The sequence below is a fragment of the Ctenocephalides felis genome, unplaced genomic scaffold (assembly GCF_003426905.1).
Source record: "Ctenocephalides felis isolate EL2017-DRISC unplaced genomic scaffold, ASM342690v1 CF-g0.4_SCAFFOLD_00845, whole genome shotgun sequence".
Taxonomy (NCBI): domain Eukaryota; kingdom Metazoa; phylum Arthropoda; class Insecta; order Siphonaptera; family Pulicidae; genus Ctenocephalides; species Ctenocephalides felis.
In genome coordinates, this window is record NW_020536999.1 from 53,032 (window position 1) to 73,068 (window position 20,037).

Here is a 20,037-nt window from a genome sequence, read left to right on the forward strand (position 1 = left end):
ATTTGTTCAAATCATGATGTTGCTTCTAGTGTGTATTAGCAGAAAAATCAACTGTAAGACATGTAATGAGTAAATGTCATCTATTTAAAAAATATCAGTGGATTGCAATTTCCTTCAAGCTAGAAATTGAAAACTGTCAAATTAATATAACCCTAAAATAATTTTCAATGTTGTATTTTCTTAATTGTGTGAAATATTTACAACACATGAATTTTTAACTTATAAAGTTTTTACGGGATAATGTTTGCCATTCACTTATAAAATATATACTTTGAATATTGTAGGTTAGAATAGTGAATGTTGTCAGCTAGAAATATAATAAAATCAATGTACCTAAATATACTTTACAATTATAACTGTAGCTAACAAATTGAATGGCAAACTCACTCAGTATTGTCTAGGAACTCACTTTTCAATTTTTCAAGAATCAATGAATTAAAAATTTCAAGTGAAATTAAATTTGATTTTCATGAGCAAAAAATAAAGATAATGAATGTTTGTTAGCATATTGATAAGAGGTACCATACATTCTAACAACATAGAACATTTTAATATTATTCGCTTGAAATTGTTCAATTTCAGGCATTATTCAATTAAATTGTTAATTATATAAAATGTAGAACAAATTATTTAAAAATAAATTGCTAGTTCAAAATTGCAAAATCATATAATATATAGATGGTGTCTTTTGCCTATCGATCATTTTGGCTTTTTTTTTTGAACAGTTAATAAATTATTTATTAAATATTATCAAATCACTAGAAATAAAATCAAGCATGAATGAAAAATATACAAGTAAAAGTAAAATCCTTTGCTAATGCCAATGAAAGAATTTTCATTTGTATTTTATCAAAACTTTGTGATTTGAAATTCAAATATGATTCAACAGTAGACTGAGTTTGCATTCATATTTAATAATTCATATCATTATTTGATACAATTTCATAAATATTAAAACAGTTATAAAACTTGTATGATTTCATCAAATTTGTATGTATAAGCAACGTGCACGTCATTCAATGTAGGCTTGCAGTTTTTAGTTTTTTCATTCACTTTAATCACATTTCAAATGCTATTAACTTTCAATAAAGATGATACATTTTGTAACACTTAAAAAATGTGTTCAAGTGTATTGCAATAACAATATCAATTTCATCTATATAAATCTGGCTCTTCGAAATTGTTGTACATTGTTCAATTTTGTACAGATTTCCCAAAATATATCTTATTGAAATAATTGACATTATTTATATTAATGCAAAAAGTTCATATGTAAAAATTATGTTTTAGTAAAAATGCATTGTGAGCATAAATCAATTGCATATTTAATATTCATTTTGAAGTAAATCGAGTTGCTGTTTACAACTGTTTAAAAATAATCGTGTAGGATTATGTATGCTACTCACATTCACTTTTAAAGTGACAAATTTGCTAAGTATGTAATGAATTTAAACAGACAGGTACATTATTACCACTATTGAATGTTAAATTAAATGAAAATAAATTTACAAATTAATTTTGGTTCGTCATTTCAAATATGTATAAACAAAACGAATATGAAGTTATGAAATTGCAATTTGTATTTGATTGTTCAATATTCAAAATTGATATTATAAAACTCTACTCAATTGTGCAAATAAAGAATTCATTATGTATTTTAATTTCAATAAGCAATTACATCTTGCACGATAAGCACAAAAGCTCGTCATATGTAAAAAATTTATTGATTTATGAAATTTGAAAAAAATAAATGATAAAAATAGTTCAATTCCTTTAGTTGCATCATAACTTTTGTAATTTTCGCATTTATAGCAAAATTATTAGACTGTACACAGTCTCTAATCTCCATATTGGCAACAAACAGATATGTTGTGAAATAAATAAATTGATTTTTCTAGTGATTCAAATTTGTCATCGGATTCCAAATGTTCTAACTTTCCTCGAGGTCTGAAACTACACCTCGTGTTTGCATTGAATTGCTTTTCAAACATGATATACTATAAAATCTAATCATATCATTCGGAATACTGCCAAAAGTTTCTTCTTTGTCCATATTCTCAAATATTTTTAAATTTCACAATGAAAAAATTAGTTGCACATATGAATAGAATCAAAGCTAATGAAAAAAAATTAAACGGAACAATTCTTATATTCATACTTGTATAGAAAATTTCATTTTCCTTTTAATATCCTGAGTCATCTACTAATATTGACATAAAATTAATAAGATATAGTATTCAGTTGTAGATCTTGACATTTGTAGCACATTTTCATTAATTAGAACATTAGATTTTGATTTAAACGAAGACCCTTGTAATATTTGTAGTATATTTGCCTTATATATTGTATTGTTACATTGTTGAATTCTCCAGAGCAGATATATAATTGACAGATGACTTGTGTTGCTTGTATATATTATAGCTTGCAGATATAAAAGTACCAAGTAAGTTATATTCGTATATAACTGTAGCTAATATTTATGGTATTCGTATATAACTGTATTATATATGTTACTAAAAATGTTTGTGACCACCACACTTCTAATTGATACTTGGTTTCTTATAGTTCTGCTCCTGCCTCTGCTGAGTTAAATGTTGATAGCCAGATATATTTCAATGAAGATATCTTTCAAATATAATATCAACAGATTGTTTGAAGAAAGCCATATCAATTCAATTATGTTTCAATTATTAAAAAAATTATGTTTATATATATATATATATATATATATATTCAATAGATAAGTCCTGGATTTTTTCAATATATTGATTGTTTCTTTTCCAAACAGTAAATCCAATAATAAAAACAATTGTTTTTCTTTAAGATATTTATAACGACGTTTCGGAAATAAATACTTTCCATCATCAGGTTTATTCTGTAATAATTTATATAACTTCATAAACAATGAATACCGTTATTTTAATCTCTTTATTATATAAAACCTCTATTTACAAAAATAAATTTCTTTTAATCGTATACGCGTTTCCAATAATCATTGAACATACCTGTATTTATAAAATTTTATCATGCTTCTTTATTCCAAATAACGATTTTATTTAATTCATTTGATGTTTGCGTTAACCAACACTTGCTTCACATTTTTAAGCATTATAAATATAATACTTCTTTACATTTTTTAAATCATTGAAATCATACGCCGCTCAGTTCTTTCAAAAAATGAAATGCCATATTTGGCACTTTTTGCCCCGTATCATCAAAACGGCTGGACCTGTCTTTGCCAAAGACTAATCAGGACGTCTTCTTATCAATTCAAGACGACTGTTTTCTTAATCATTTCAATCATTACCGACATCGTCGACAAATATTTCGGGAAAAATTATTTATTTTGAATTAATTATATATTACAACACTGTTTTAGAACTTGTATTGAATAAATTATTTGTCAAATATTGACAGGTCCAGTGATTCCGAGATCCAATAAAAATCAATAAAAAAAATCATTTGTATTCCAAAACTGATTATTACATCTATTATGTACATCAAATATCAGATATTTTATACAGATTTCAATAATAAGTACAAACTTTGTTCACATTGTTATGGATAAAGTATCAAAATTTATACAGTTTAACCGTAAAACTCCGACGCGGCGCATACTCGCTCCGATATTCTATCTCGCCCACCGCGATCGCTTCGAAAAAAAATTCAAAGTACATTTCTTTCTTCCTGATTTTTTCATTGATCGACAGCTAATGAAATTTTAGGAAAAGTCAAGAAATTTCAAGTCGATAAGATTACTAGAAGTGTTCTTTTTTTTAATTGAAGCCGAAAAAAGTCTGGCCGGACCACTCCGACCGACGGAGGGTTAATTATATGTTAAAACGATGTACAAATTTATAAAAAACTAAACTGGTGATTCAAATATGTACCAGTAGCAAAATAATTTCAAGAATCTAAGAGCTGTGTTAATAAGAAATCGTAATTTTTGGCATATTGAAAAAATAACCAACCACTGACCCATTGCCGCCCCATTTCTCTCGCAAAATCTATTAAGCAACGCAGTCTACTTTAAACTAATATTTGAATGTGTAAATGGATGGATGATTTCAAATGATTCAGAAAATTCTAGTGATATATAAATCAAAATGTACTCGGAAGCCGCAGTAACTGCGTCCACGCAATTAATTCATTTGTATAATGAAAAGGCAAAATGATCAAAACTGAAAATAAAACTACAAGATCTCGTATTACGGAAATTCGGTATCGGTACCCACAAAATCAACTCGAAAACCTTGAAATTAATACAAGAAATATGTATCACTGACCCTTTTCTCCTGTAAACGGTGCTGCATCAGTTCCAATTTTTCATGTAAATTAGACTTGACAAGGGCACAATTACAAACACTTGAAATTAATAGGTATAAAATTATCGCACTATTAAACTGAATTCAATTCGTAACCATGTTGAACTCACGCAACAAGCCGGTCGGCTACGTCCATTTCGCCGAGACCCTTCTAGCCGTACACCGTACACCGTACACCGCCGGAGTCGAAAACGAAATGATATCCTCTCGCAATGGCAGGCCGATTCGAGTGGTGGGGAGAGCAACTAGGTGATAGGTGATGGGCGTGGCCTGCGCCCGCGACATATCTTTGTCCTTGTCCTGCGCAGTAATCCTTATACGTGGAATAGAGTGCGAAATAGTGCTCGAGCACAATCGCACATTTGCATAATACATTTGTCCTTCTCTGTCCTCAGCTTTGCATAATCGGCGCAGCGCTTCTGTCTGTCGGCAGACTGCGACGTAAAATTATATTATAATTTTTTTTTTTATTTCAATCGACATATATAGAAACTCTTTTTCTGTAGAATTTATGTTAAAAGTTTATGTAATAATAACACAACCGTTCATGCAGAAGGATAAAAACAGACTGACTGATTCTTTATGATACTGATATATTCTTTAATTAATCACTTGAATCGTTTATGAATTTTTAATTATTTTAGACATAATATAAAAAGACGGAATATTTTATCTAGATTTGAATCTAATAAAGAAAGCGTGTGAGCAATTTCAATAACATTAAAAATATTTAAGACTACTAGATGTGCAGGACATTCTCTGATGCCATTCTTGCTTCAAAACGTCGTTTTGTTGAAATCCAAAATGAGCCTTTTTCGCATAAAAAGAAGTTTGCAAACTACAATTATTTTGTTATTGGTTTTTCCATTGTAATTTGTAACACCAAAATCGAAGCATCCGATATATTGATATAGAAACAAATCAAATATCTAAATCAAAAATTATTATAAAATTAAATCAATCAATACAAAAATTACACTTTAGAAAACGGCTCGGTAGATTTTCACCAAAAACTAATCAGTATCATTACCAACTAATATCTTTCGAACAGTTTTTTTTTAAATCGATTCGGTAGAATGAGCTTAAATGTGGACGAAAAGTTTAACACTTTTTTTCAAATTACAAAGAAACGGCTTGGCAGATCGTCTCACAAAACTGAGCAACTATAGTGCTCATTGAGATACATCGAATGACTTAAATTTCTAAAATCAGTTCAGGCGTTCTTAAGCAAACGTCGATTAAATGCGAAAAAAACGATACCAATTTTTGCAAACTTTGACGAATTTTTAAAGTTAAACCGATAGTCGTAGGGCCGTAATATTTTAGTATGATCTAGAAGACGATGGTATGTACCGCAAAAAAAATTACAAAAATCGTCGAAATTTTTTTTTTTAAACTTTATTACAAGAAAACGCGGCCCGGCCGATCTATACCAAAAACTAATCAGTACGATTCCCAACAAATACCTACGAACGGTTTTTGAATTTTCAAAATCGATTCAGATTGCGGGCTAAACGTGGACGAAAAAGTTTTCACTTTTCTGCGATTTGCAAAGAAGCGGCCTGGCCGATCGTCGCACAAAACTCATAAATCTTAAGTCGTCATCGAGATACATCAAATGGCTTTTAAATTTTGGAAATCGGTCCAGCCGTTTTTGAGAAAACGTTGATTTACGGCAAAAAATTTGTTCACACACACGCGCGCACACACACACACATACTTTTTCCAAATTTGGTCTCATTCGATTCAGAATGGCTTGAAACGTCGAGAAAACATAAAATTAGCAAATCGGATCTTTTGATGAAAACATAAACTTCTCCTTCGGGAAGTTAATAAACACGTAATTAATATTACAAATAAAGTGTTTTACAACAAATCATTGGTCCTTCGAAAAATCAATCAAACCTAACAAACAGTAATATTCTACTACTATCGACGCCACATTTATAGTTCTATAATCTAAAGCCACCAATCTTTCAAATGCTATAAACATTTAAAAAAAAATTGTTAAGAATTAGAAAGATATTGGCATAAATTTGGAAATTTCAAATTAGACGCAAATAGTGTAGTTAGTAGAAAAATGATTTATCAATCATGAATTTTTTAAAACTCGTCAGAAGAAGGTAATACGCTACTTTGACAAGATTTGCAAATTTATATTCAGGATATTGAAAGTTTGTTCAAAGTGAATATGTTTGATCGAGTAATCGACATTATTATTAAACAAATTAAAACGCGTTTCTTCCGATGAATTAATATGTTTCAAATTTCAGTATGTTGCTACAATAGAAGATTTCAATGATACTGATCTATTAAATAAAAGTTCTAAAATTTCTTTAGATAAAAAAGACATTAGAAATTCAGAATAAACAAATTTTAAAATCATTATTTAATAGATCAGTACCATAAAAAAAAACTTTGTTCAGATTCTGAACCATTTGCCAGGGAAGTTTAGTTTGCGATCAACTTTCAGAGGCGGAATACGAAATACCTACTTCGGTAAGAAAAGATTTCATTTACTAAATAGCTTATTGAAGTTAACATTTTATTTTTATTTCAAAACAAAATATATACAGGGTTCCTAATAAGCTAGACGACAAATGGTTTCATCTTCGTTATAAAAATCGTCTAAAAAGTATTGAAACGGATTGGAAAATAATAATAATCTAGAAATCAATGATCAAATGTAAGATGAGAAAATATATGTTAAATTACAAAATATTTATTGTTAAATCATTTAATTGCCCGAGGTTTTTCTCGGACTACGGTAATAAATTGCAAGTAATTAAAAACTATGTTGGAACTGATTAAAAATGCAAAATCATTGAAATCCATTAAATAACATTAAAATTATGAACCTTGCAAAATCTTAATTGAAATCAAAAATTATTTAAATTATTTCAGGTAGATAATAATATACATTCGAGGAATTGATTATTTTCATGGCTATAATTTGTAATTAACTATTTTATTTCGCTGATAAAGACGAATAAATTGTCAAGTATGATATAAAGAAATTGTTAAATTATGAAATTTTCATTATTAAGTCATATTGTTTAGGTCGGCATATAAAAATTAATTTAATAAAATATTTTTAAAATTAAATTACCTGCACGTTTTTTAATAGCAAAAGTAAATCGACTGTCACATAATTGAAAATAGTAGCCATTTTATAAAGTAAATTTCATGAAAACTGATTTTATTTTCAAATTTATCAATCGAATCACATCACTGCTAATGATATGTATTTTAGCATGATCAGATGTTTCGTAAAATTGTTCAATAAATTAATTTTTATAACAATACTAAAAATTCAACTACTTTCATATAAAAATTGATAAATAAGATAATTTTTAAGGCAAAATTAAATTTGTTCGTCATGAATCATCATCGTCGAAACATGAAACATTTTAATTAATGATTTGATTGCTCGCAAATGATAAGTTCCATCAATTAATCATATTTACATTCATATATTTAATTCAATAATTACTACAAATATACACAAATAATTAACGTGCATTTAATTTTATGTATTGTAAACGGACTGTAAATGTTGAATTGAATATGTATGAATGTATGAAACCGGTTCTTTTGTTTGATTTGCTCTCTATAAATTCGGACAGATTATTATCTACAGATATGGAATTATGTAACACTCCAATTATTCTGCATTTAAAGTGAAGTTTTGTAAAACAAATTGTTGCGAATGCATTTATAGATCTTTAACAGACAAAAGTAAACTAGAGGTGTATGGCATCGTGCCTTAAAGCAAATTGCTGGAACTTCCCGTACCGTAATGAAATATTCGAAAAATTTGAAACGTTTTCAAATATATTATTACAAATACTGTAACTTTCATTAATTTTGCTATCTTGTCATATCTGAGCATTCAAAATCAAATGTGAACCATAAATCAATTTATCTCCAGAACATTAACAATCGTTCGTCATTTCATTTCAAATTCAATTTCAAATAAAAATAGCTGCCTAATTTACACAAAATTGAAAAAGTGTTCCCGTATAGTCACACACAGTCTAATGTAAATAATTCTGTGCGACATTTTCACTTATACTGTGCTTAGCTTGACGGCATTTTCACATTTTTCAATAGTTTTCACAAAATTCGAATTGTAAAAGTGCTCCAGTACATAAACAGTCTAAACGCACTTGGGTAAACATTTGCACCAGAGTGGCGCTTAGAATGTGCTTAGCCTGGGTCATTTTTTGAATTTTTAATCCAAAAGTACAAAAATATTTCTTGAAAAAAAATATTAGAAACAATTTTTTTTTTGCAAAAGCAATTATTTTGTTGAAACAAGCAGAAAGTTCTTTGAATCATGCAAATCCGACACTTAGTTCGCTCAAAAACTGTCATTTTTTTTAACATTTAGCTTTGTATCTCCAAAACCGCTGGGCCTACCTTTGCCAAAAACTAATAACCACTTTTACCCGTCATTACGAACTGAATGTTTTTTGGATCATACAAATTAGATGATCCGTTCTCTCAAAAACTCGATTTCTATTTTCTGCACTCTTTGCTCCATATCTCCGTAACGGCTTGACCTGCCTTTGCCAAAAACTAATCAGCACATCTCCCTATCAATAGAAATCGAATGTTTTTTAAACCATTCAAATCGGTTGATCCGTGCGCCCGAAAACGTGGACGAAAAAATGCGGACATACGAAATACACACACACACCCACACACACATCCATTAATTTTCTGAGGTATGCCTTAAAATGTTCAGAAACCTCCAAAACGTCGAAAAATGCAAATATTTTCATTTCCGATGTTCGGCCCATTATTATAACTACCCTACGGGAAGTTAATTAAATGATCAAAGTAGTAATCAAAGTCATTCAATCTAATTTTAAACGTATGTTATGAAAAACATGCATGCAAATGCGTTCTAATATAAAATTTGAAAACAATTTAATCGAAGCAAATACTAATATTGGGTCTATTGTTTAATTAATAACTACTCAGTAATATTATTGTGAAACTAGTGGGGTGGGTGGCATCGTGCCTTAAGGCAAATTGCTGGAACTTCCCGTACCGTAACGAAACGTTCGAGGAATATTGAATGTTTTCAAATAGATTATTATAAATATTGTATTATTGTCTAATATTTATAATAATTATATAAACTGAATTGCAGAGTTGAAATTATTTGTTTAAAGTATATTAGAACTATAGTCAGAAATAAAAATAAAATCTGAATTATTTTCGATATACAAAAATTTAAAAAAAAAAAAAAAAAAAAAAAAAAAAAAAAAAAGATGGTACAAAATTTTTTTTCCAAAATCAATTATTTTGTTAAGACAAGCAGAAAGTTCTTTGAATCAATTGAATCGGACGCTTAGTTCTCTCAAAAACTGCCATTTTTTGTACATTTAGCTCTGTATCTCCGAAATGGCTGGGCCTGCCTTTGCGAAAAACTAATTACTCTTTTTCCCAATCATTACTAATGGAATGTTTTTTAGATCATTCAAATCGGATGCTCCGTTCTCTCAAAAACTCGATTTCTATTTTCTGCACTCTTTGCTCCTTATCTCCGTAACTGCTGGACCTGTCTTTGCCAAAAACTAATCAGCTCTTCTCCTTATTAATAGGAATCGAATGTTTTTTAAACCATTCAAATCGGTTGATCCGTACGCCCGAAAACGTGGACGAAAATTTGTATCCATACATACATACACACACACACACACACACACACATCCATTTTTTCTGAGGTATGCCAAAACGTTCAGAAACCTTCAAAACGTCGAGAAATGTAAAAATTTTCAATTCCGATTTTCGGCCCATTACAATAACTTACCCTACGGGAAGTTAATAAACAAATACTGAATGAATAGAAAAGGCGTACAGATATCTAAAACATTTAACTAATTCATAAAAAGAAACCAATTTGCAAGAAAGTATCAAAATAAAAGGCTAAATCGCGAATTCCTTAACAAATTCATAAAAGAAAACTAATTTGTATGAAACTAACTTAAAAAAAGTGTGAAAACTTTTAGAGAAATTAGGAATCGTTTACATGTGATGAAAATATGCCAATGTTATCAGCTATAAATAACATTATAAGACAATAGCGTAAACATGATTAAATTGAAATAAATACGTGTTATTGGCTTCACTTCTTGAAATCAATCATATTTCCGCGAATTTGGTGTGATCGTATTATGTATGAGCATGCCATTTAAATAAATATCACTTACCACAGCGCCTTACAATCATTCTTGATTAGCTGAAAGTCAGCATCCATACTCCGATAATAAAAACTCCTTGGAATGTATCACAAAAATCACTTCACACACAAAACTTTAACATTGTAATAATACTATTTTCTAATAAACACTACAGCAATTGAAATTTGAACAAATATCAGTACTAAAATGTAAAGTTTGCAAGACTCCAAAGAGGTTTAAAGTATTAACATGACGCCAATTGGACAAACATCTGAAAGAAATAATTATTATTATAAATCAATAAAATAAATCAAATTAATTTTTATTCACAAATACTCAATCCAAATGCATATAAATTGCCAGTAGCCTGATGTGCTGAAGAGACACAGGTTGTTCAGTGAATAAATGTACTAAATATAATGTAAAACAATAATCAAATCAATCCCAATTTCTTTAAATAATACATATTTACAAAATTTGTGAAATAAGTGTAATATTTTTAAGATCTATATGATTTTATTAACTACAACCAAATGAAACCATACAACAAAATAATAGTATAATTACCTTAACTTCAAATTTCTGATACGCTTCTCAGGATTCCAATAGTCTTCTAAATACAAATGAGTAACAATTCGACGTACTTGGCTTCAGGTAAAATCTGCAAAAAAGTATAATACTAATAATAGATATATAACTATCAAATTCATTCATATCGAGAGACTGTGGAAAGAAAAGTTTGTATGTTATTGTGACTAGCTAAAAGAATATTGTTGCCAGAATTGAGTTGGCTAGTTGATGGTGACGAAGAACTATTTCATCATGAATTAAAGTGTTGTGGGGCTCTTTACATCTATAGCAAGCACCTTTAAAACTACACGTCTTAGCATCATGTCCAGGAAGTAAACAACAAGTGCACAGTGAATGCTTTAACACCAGATCCTTGCGCCCTGAAATCTCCAACTCCTTAAACTTGGAACATTTGTACAATGGATGACTTCCCTTACAACAACAACACGGAGATACTACCCTTTTCACTGTACTAACATGAACCATTTTAGAATTTCCCTGAATGGGTCTACTTTCTAATTTGAATGAGTTCTCTAAGGCACAAACCCGCAGCTCCAGAAAGGAAAAAAATTGATTTACCGTTAGAAGAACTTTCCATTCCTGGACAAATTCCATGCCATGCCATGCGAGTATGGCTGTCAACCTTCTTGTTCAGCATATACAACAGAATAAGATCCTAATGTTTAGTTGGTTCATATACAGTTGAAAGAGCACGTATTTGTTGCCTCGCACTTTGTGCCTGTTCCTTTGTGTATCTGTGGTATGTTGTCGATCTGCTGCAAATGGGAATTCAGTATTTAAAATTTAATGTCATAAGTCTTACACAGTAGCTCATAGGCCGTCCTCGGTGTAAATCCCATTCGTTAAGCTTAAAAATGACATTAGTTTTCCAGCAGACGATAGTAGAGCTCCCTTTAGAGAGTGCAACTTTTGGACTTGCGGCAACTTTGTGTTATTGTGAATTAACAAGTTATAAAGATCTAATAAATTGGGTCCACTCACTATAATCACCGTTGAACTTGGGTAACGTGATCTCTGGTAACTTTACATCTAATGCTGGATTTGAATCTACCGACCTAGACAGTGATGGGGTACTAATATTCGTAAGAGCATTTAAACGTGACATATGCTAAATAACATGTACATTAATTAACTTATTCTATTTGTACCTTACCTTACAAGTTACAACTGTCGTAAATACCGCTTTCACGCCACTCCGGTGCTCCAAACCCTTGTATGACAGTGTCTTGTGTTGTTATTGTATAAGGTGCGACATAGCCTTCTGTGCCAGGTGTGCTCCAATTCTCAGATGAGCCCCAGTAACACGAATAACAGCGATGACAAACTCTGGAGCCTTGTGCGCCTAACTTCTTCTCAAATGAAATCTGCGTGCATCCACTCAATTCATTATAGAGCGGCGCGAAATTTGAATACAAAATTTAATCGTCCAATAATTGATTTTCGTAAATAAGATCCTAAAAATAACGTATCTATCAGGCTTTAATCTAAAAACTTTTTCCGGAACTTTCAATCATTTTTAAAAGATTCCAAAATTTTCAAACAAGTTTGTAAAGAATAAATTGGATATAAATCATTTTCAAAGTTCACTTCTAGTGATGTAACTAAACACAATACAAAATATTATTTGTGACATTTATCTTAAATTTTCATTTTTATATTGTTACAATAAAAATAATCTCTTTTATTTATTTACTTCTATATTTTTACTTTGTTTTGTTGCTGGAAAACCGGAACAAATCCTTCTAGCAACTTCAAATTAAATGCAGGACTCAAAAGCTTTCTTGAACTACGCCATTTACTAACTAAAAGGAAAAATACAAATCATATATATATATATATATATATATCTTATATATAAAAATGGAGCTCTCGATGAAATGATCCGCTAAAACTCGAAAACGGCTAAACTTTACATTTTTAATGGGCACAACTAATCTTTTTTTTAAATCAGACAAGGAGTTTATGCAAGTGTTGATTATTCTTTGAGCAGTTGCATCAATGAGGTCTCGTTCACCGTCTGTCATTAGGACTAGGTCTGTTATGTGGTTTCCGAAATGTATGTAGGCATTTCTGTTTTCTAAAAGGATATCACGTAGTTTTGTTATTTGGAATGTTATCTCTTTTGCTTGGAACATGAAATCGGTTTTGCCACGTTTGGTTAGGATTCTGTTTTTGACTTTTTGTTGTTCAGGGACTCCGAAACCTTGGTTTCGGGGTTGAACTGTTTTGACACAGCTTTAAATAGTTCTGTAATATCCATTTAGATATTTGTTATTGACATATATTTTATTTATTTTTCAGTTGACAAAACGTGAATGACATTTTGTGAGTTTGTAGCTTTTAGTGGATAGATGACACTGTTTTGAAGGCTCTTTACACACAAATTATGTTGTATAATTAGAATTTTGAAATATGTATTTTTATTTATTATTAACTTTTTGACAAATTGAATAATCAGACATCAATATTTCTCCATTTCATTTTAAAATTAGATTAAATACATAGCCTGAGTTAAAAATTTAAACCCAAATTTGGTGCGGAAAGAGCTTTAGGTTTTTGACATTTACTTATTGAATTTACTCACAAGCTGTCTGTATTGTTTACATTGGTTTGTGTTTCTGCATCAATATTTAAATAAATGAGAAAATCTGTATATCTTTTGATATATTAACAACACAGTTATAAATAATTATGTTGCGATTAAATTAAAACATGTGCAAATGGAAAATAGCAGATGGATTATTAGTTTACTGTACACATTCTTAAATTAGCAAACATGAAGAAGAAAGCTTTCTAAACACATTGTAAATGCTTTGAATGATGTTAATACTAGGCAAAATGTATGCTTTTAAATATTGTGTTAGTGCTGGCACTATGTGGTAAGAATTTAAAAAAATATGCAAAAATCAATATAACATAACCTCACTTTTTAGTTTAAATTGTTGCTTCTACTCAATATTCATTTAGTATATATTAACATGTATTATTTTAAGTTTGAGTTAATCAAGTTTGTATCAAGGATTGTGAGTAATAATTATTTTCTCTTTTAGGATTACTACATACTACTACTTCTTCCAGAGTATTAGAACTAAGTGATAGATTTGTAGACCTTCGTAACGATGGCCAGTGGTTAGTTATGTTTTACGCTCCATGGTGTGCCCATTGCAAACGACTGGAACCAGTTTGGGCACATGTTGCACAAGCCTTGCACCATACTACTATAAGAGTCGGCAGATTGGATTGTACCAGATACACACATATTGCAACTAAATTTAAAGTGCAAGGGTTTCCGACTATCATGTTGTAAGTAGATTTAATAAAATTTCAAGGCAATTTTAGTCTATTTTTAGCAATTGTCGTCTACTTTTGACCAATATAATTAATTTTTAATCAATATGATTAATTTTTGGCAATTTTATTTACAGCTTGAAAGGCGAACAAGATCACATTTACCATGGAGACAGAACAAAAGAGGAACTCTTAGCATTTGCTCATAGAATGAAGGGTCCCTCTGTACAAGTAATTCCAAGACACGAAGTATTAACTAATTTGAAAAATTCTGTTAATGTTTTCTTTGTATATGTTGGAAAACAAAATGGAGCCTTATGGGTATAAAAAATTAATATATTAAAATAATTCACTTCAGCCAATTATGTATTGAGCATTATTTTGCAGCAATCATTCCATTCGATATCTGAGGTGTTCCAACCGCATTGCTTTTTTTACGCTGCATCTCCTGAAGTTACAAAAGAACACTTTCCGTTAATTGAAGACCACGCACCAACAGTGTTTGTAATAAAGGAAAAGGATCACTACAAATTTACATGTAATTTACCATATTATTTCATTTCATTATATTTCAGGACTAATATTCTACTTTTTCCAGATGACTCTTTCAGCAGCTCAATACTCAATGAGACTCTGTATCAATGGGTGAATGAAGAGAGATTTGGAACATTCCCGAAGGTCACTCGAGGTAACATCAATCAAATATTACAAACCAAAAAGTACATCGTACTTGCAGTTGTTGAAGAGAACAAATTGAATGAAATTGAGGCCAATCAGTTGGAGTTCCGTGATATGGTTGAATCTGTGATAAGGTAATAATCATAAATGATATTAAAAATATCTAAAGAAACTACTCTACTAAAAATAATATTTTTATTATCTTTTTAGGCAACGTCGCGAACAATTCCATTCCACTTTCCAATTTGGCTGGATCGGGTCTCCAGAGTTGGCCAATTCAATAGCCATGAGCGATCTGCCAGTACCTCATCTTTGGTTCTTAATTCAACAACGAGTCATCATCATTTTGCCACAAGACGAACCACTAGATTGACACACGATGCACTTGTTGTGTTTTTGGAACAAATGGAAACCAATCTGCTCCTGTAAGTAGATTTTGATACACTTTAAGCGAGGAGGATAAAAACACTTATCACAAATGCTGGTGAGAGTATTTCTCACGTTTGAATGGTACCAATTTTAAATGATATTGATTTAAATTGATATTGAAAGATTTAAATGATAGTTTTTGTTTGATTGATTTAGCTTTTTGATGTTTATTTATGTGTTTGATAATTAGCAACTAGGTCATTTTTTTTTACATTTTTTCAAACCACGCAAAATTTTCATTCCAAACATTTTAGTTTGTATTTATTAGCAAAAACTAGATAAAATTTACTAAAACTAGTGAAAATTCTTGTACATACTTACATAATGAAATTTTGAATAAAACTTGTTAGAACATTTACCTTCTGGTAATATATGTAAAAATTGGGCATTTTTTTACATTTGTTTAAATAACTTTTAATTTTCTTTGCTGACATGATAATTTGTTTATATAAGTAAAAACTAGATCAAATTTACTAAGATCTGGTAGAAACTGTTATATACACTTGTATATCAAAATTTTGAATAATTTGTAGTTGAAAAACAGACCTCAGTATTTCCGTAGTTTGCATTATATGAACTTGAAACATTTTTTCACATTTCTTCCAATAACTTTTAATTGTCTTCTCGGACATTATAATTTGTTCACATTAGTAAAAACTAGATAAAAATTTACTAAAACTTAGTAAAAATTGTTATACATACTTGGATATCAAAATTTTGAATAATTTGTAGTTGAAATGCGGACTTTTGTATTTTCATAATTTGCAGGATATTTTTTTTATATTTCTTCAAATAATTTTTAATTTTCTTTCCGGACATTATAATTTATTTACATTAGTAAAAACTGAATAAAATTAACTAATTTCTAATGAAAACTATTTTATACACTTGCATATTAAAATTTTGAATAATTTGCAATCGAAATACGGAATTTAGTGTTTTAATAATCTGTAGTTGTGAATTTTGGACATTTTTTTATATTTCTTTAAATAACTTTAAATTTAAATAACTATAAATTTTTTTCCCGCACATTATAATTTATTTATATGAGTAAAAACTTGATGAAATTTACTAAAATTTAGTAAAAACTGTTATATACATTTGGATATTGAAATTTTGAATAATTTGTAGTTGAAATGCGGACTTTGGTATTTCTATAGCATTATATGATTTCGGAACATTTTTTTACATTTCTTCAAATAACTTTTAATTTTCTTTTCGGACATTATAATTAGTTTACATAAATGAAAACTAGAAAAACATTACTAAAATCTAGTAAATACTATTTTATACACTTGTATATCAAAATTTTGATAAATTCGTAGTCGAAATACCAAATTTAGTGTGTTAATAATATGCAGTTCTGATTTTTGGACATTTTTTTACATTGCTTCAAATAACTTTAAATTTTATTATAATTTGTTTGCATTAGTAAAAACTAGATAAAATTTACTCAAATCTAGTAAAAATTATTTTATACACTTGGATAAAGAAATTTTGAATAATTTGTAGTTGAAATGCGGACTTTAGTATTTCCATAATTTGCATTATATGAATTTAGTACATTTTTGAACTTTTCTTCAAATAACTATAAGTTTTCTTCTCGAACATTTTATTTTGTTTACATTTGTAAAAACTAGATAGAATTTACTAAAATATAGTAAAAACTGTTACACAAGCTTGTTTATCAAAATTACACAAGCTTGTTTATCAAAATTACACAAGCTTGTTTATCAAAATTTTGAATAATTTGTAGTTGATGCGGACTTTAATATTTCCATAATTTGCATTATATGAATTTAGTACACTTTCGTACTTTTCTTAAAATAACTTCAAATTTTTTTTACGGACATTATAATTTGTTAAGATTAGAAAAAACTAGATAAAATTTACTAAAATCTAGTAAAAACTATTTTATACACTTTGAATATTAAAATTTTGCATAATTCTTAGTTGAAATGCGGACTTTAGTATTTGGATAATTTGTTCTATATGAATTTAGAACAATTTTTTACTTCTCTTCAAATAACTTTTAATTTACTTTTCGGACATTATAATTTGTTTACATCAGTGAAAACTAGATAAAAATTTACTGAAATCTAGTAAAAACTGTTATACACATTTGGATATTAAAATTTTAAATAATCCGTAGTTGAAATGCGACATTGATGATTTGCAATAGAATATTTTTTTACTTTGGATAGAATAACTTCAAATTTTCTTCCCCAACATTATAATCTGTTCACATTGGTAAAAACTAAATAAATTTTCTAAATTCTAGTAAAAATTGTTATACATGCTTGGATATCAAAATTTTGAATAATTCGTAGTTGAAATGCGGACTTTGGTATTTCCATAATTTGCTATACGTATATGATTTTAGTACATTTTTTTCAAATAACTTTAAATTTTCTTCCCCTTTTCTTCTTATAATTCGTTAATATTAGTAAAAACTAGATAAAAAGTACTAAAATCTAGTAAAAACTGTTGTTCACACTTGTATGTCAAAATTTTGATTAATTTGTAGTTGAAGTGCAGATTATAATATTTGGATAATTTTCAATACATGGATTTAGTGCATTTTCTTACATTTCTTCAAATAACTTTAAATTTTCTTCCCAGACATAATAATTTGTTCACATTAGTAAAAACTAGACAAAATTTTTTAAAATCTTGTACATACTGTTATATACACTTGCATATCAAAATTTTGAATAAAATGAGTTGAACAGCACTTTTATATGTACAACTTCCTTGCCCATTTTTTTCCCCATATATCTTCCCAATAGTGCTGTTTTTTCTAAATTCAAATTCCTTTGATTTTATTTCTATTAATGATGTATAATTTAAATTTAATAGAGCTATTACTGTAAATATTTGAATACGCTAACAAAAGACATTATAAAGCAAAAACACATCTTCTATCTTCTCAAATACATTAAAATATATTTTTATACAATTTATACAGGTAAAAGTATTTTTAAATTTCAATCAATAATTAATTTTTATAATTATAATTTTATTACTGATAAAGTATATAAATATTTTCAGACCTATGGCGGCAATAGTTTTCCTGTTCGAATGTATAGAGCATATTTTGAAGCCAGAACAACCCTTTCCGATATGTGGCATGGAAATCCTGTCTTAACTGCTGTATTATTCGGATTACCCTGTGGATTTCTCGGATTGATATGCTACTCCATATGCTGTGCTGATATTCTAGATGCCGATGAAGAAGACAGCGAAAATGGTATTTTAATCATATTTATTCATTTAATACATTTAAACTTAATCCTTAATCTCTTATATTAAATAATATCAATGCAATTTCAAATTTCAGATGACGGCCATGAAAAGAAAGAATAAGAGCCAAGAGTTCATTACATTTTGTATGGTTTTTATGTATGATCTAGTCAACAATGAATTATATATAATATAAAAAGCAATTGCAAGTTTTATTGAACACAAGACAGGTTTAATCAGAATTCATCATCAGAGTCTAAGGCAGCACGTCTCCTGTCAAATTTCACGCTTGTCTTTTTTTGGGGCATTTGCTGGTTTACGTTTTGCAAGAGTTCTATCAATTGAGGTTCATCGATTTGGCCACGTAGCTGTCCATTCTGGGCCATGCGCACTAGCATCTGTTCGACCATTTGAGCTTTTTCGGGTTTGCTAATTTTTATTGTATTCACTGAAATAAGAGGTAAAATTATAAGATAATTGACAGATTACAATATTTTTAGGCTTACAACTTTTTTAGACCACATTCACAACTTTTTGGACCATTTACAACACTTTCATAAAATGCACTCGTCTTCTCTTTCTTTTTAGTTGAATAAAACAGATATAATTTTCTTTTCTTGTTCTCTATCAAATTCTAAAGAAGCCTTTCATAAACAAGACTTCATAAAATGACCATTAAATGACAACTATCCTTCAGTTGTACAACTAATACAAGTCACAATGTAGATATCTATAAAGTTTTAGGAGAGTCTCTAATAAATAATTAATGAACCCTTCAAAACATGGACATATGTCCTTTACTCGGGCCCCTCATAAATAGGACTGCAACTGCCAAACAACAATTGTCCATCATTTTGAGGTTAACTACTATCTATTTTTAATTACATCGTGCTCGTGCAGACTGGCTCAATATTTGTGCCAGAATGGAATTTTTAGCATCCTCTGCAGCCTTAACTTGTTCTTCTTGAGCCTTTTGTTTTTCGAGACCTTCTCCGCCCTAAAATGTGTTCAGATGTTTCAAAGTTGAGGTTATAACGAATTTTCGAAATGTAGTTTTGTTTTATCATACCCCGTATTGTGCTTGCAATTGAGCAAGTCTTTGTTGACGAATTTTGTCCAAATCATCATCCGCCATGGTAATTGAAATATATTTATATTTTTACGTGTTAGTTTTATTTTGAAGTTTGAGATGAAAATGTTTTTGGAACTACACTAGCGCTTCTATTCTGGTGTCTTGTTTGTGAACATACTTTGACAGTTGCGATCATAGATAACCTAGACAATATAAT

At 29.1% G+C, this 20,037-nt stretch overlaps 3 protein-coding genes across 3 annotated transcripts; 1 reads left to right on the forward strand and 2 right to left on the reverse strand.

The window, feature by feature from the left end:
• Positions 1–4,451: 4,451 nt before the first annotated feature.
• Positions 4,452–10,616, reverse strand: LOC113364169. The gene is made up of 2 exons (XM_026606649.1): positions 10,550–10,616; positions 4,452–4,759 (listed from the first exon to the last, which is right to left on the reverse strand). The coding sequence occupies exons 1-2, from the start codon at positions 10,566–10,568 to the stop codon at positions 4,452–4,454; spliced, it is 327 nt and encodes a 108-aa protein (XP_026462434.1). The 5' UTR covers positions 10,569–10,616.
• Positions 10,617–13,713: 3,097 nt separating this feature from the next.
• LOC113375734 (protein disulfide-isomerase TMX3-like) lies at positions 13,714–18,979 on the forward strand. Its single transcript, XM_026615683.1, is given in 10 exon segments — positions 13,714–13,989; positions 14,161–14,413; positions 14,536–14,719; positions 14,786–14,936; positions 14,997–15,210; positions 15,287–15,387; positions 15,390–15,482; positions 15,485–15,501; positions 18,557–18,755; positions 18,846–18,979. Coding segments are annotated over 10 exon segments (1,275 nt in total). The 5' UTR covers positions 13,714–13,952; the 3' UTR covers positions 18,872–18,979.
• LOC113375740 (programmed cell death protein 5-like) lies at positions 18,854–19,978 on the reverse strand. Its single transcript, XM_026615689.1, has 3 exons — positions 19,818–19,978; positions 19,634–19,745; positions 18,854–19,196 (listed from the first exon to the last, which is right to left on the reverse strand). Exons 1-3 carry the CDS (start codon positions 19,881–19,883, stop codon positions 18,985–18,987), a joined length of 390 nt encoding a protein of 129 aa, XP_026471474.1. The 5' UTR covers positions 19,884–19,978; the 3' UTR covers positions 18,854–18,984.
• Between the last annotated feature and the right edge of the window lie 59 nt (positions 19,979–20,037).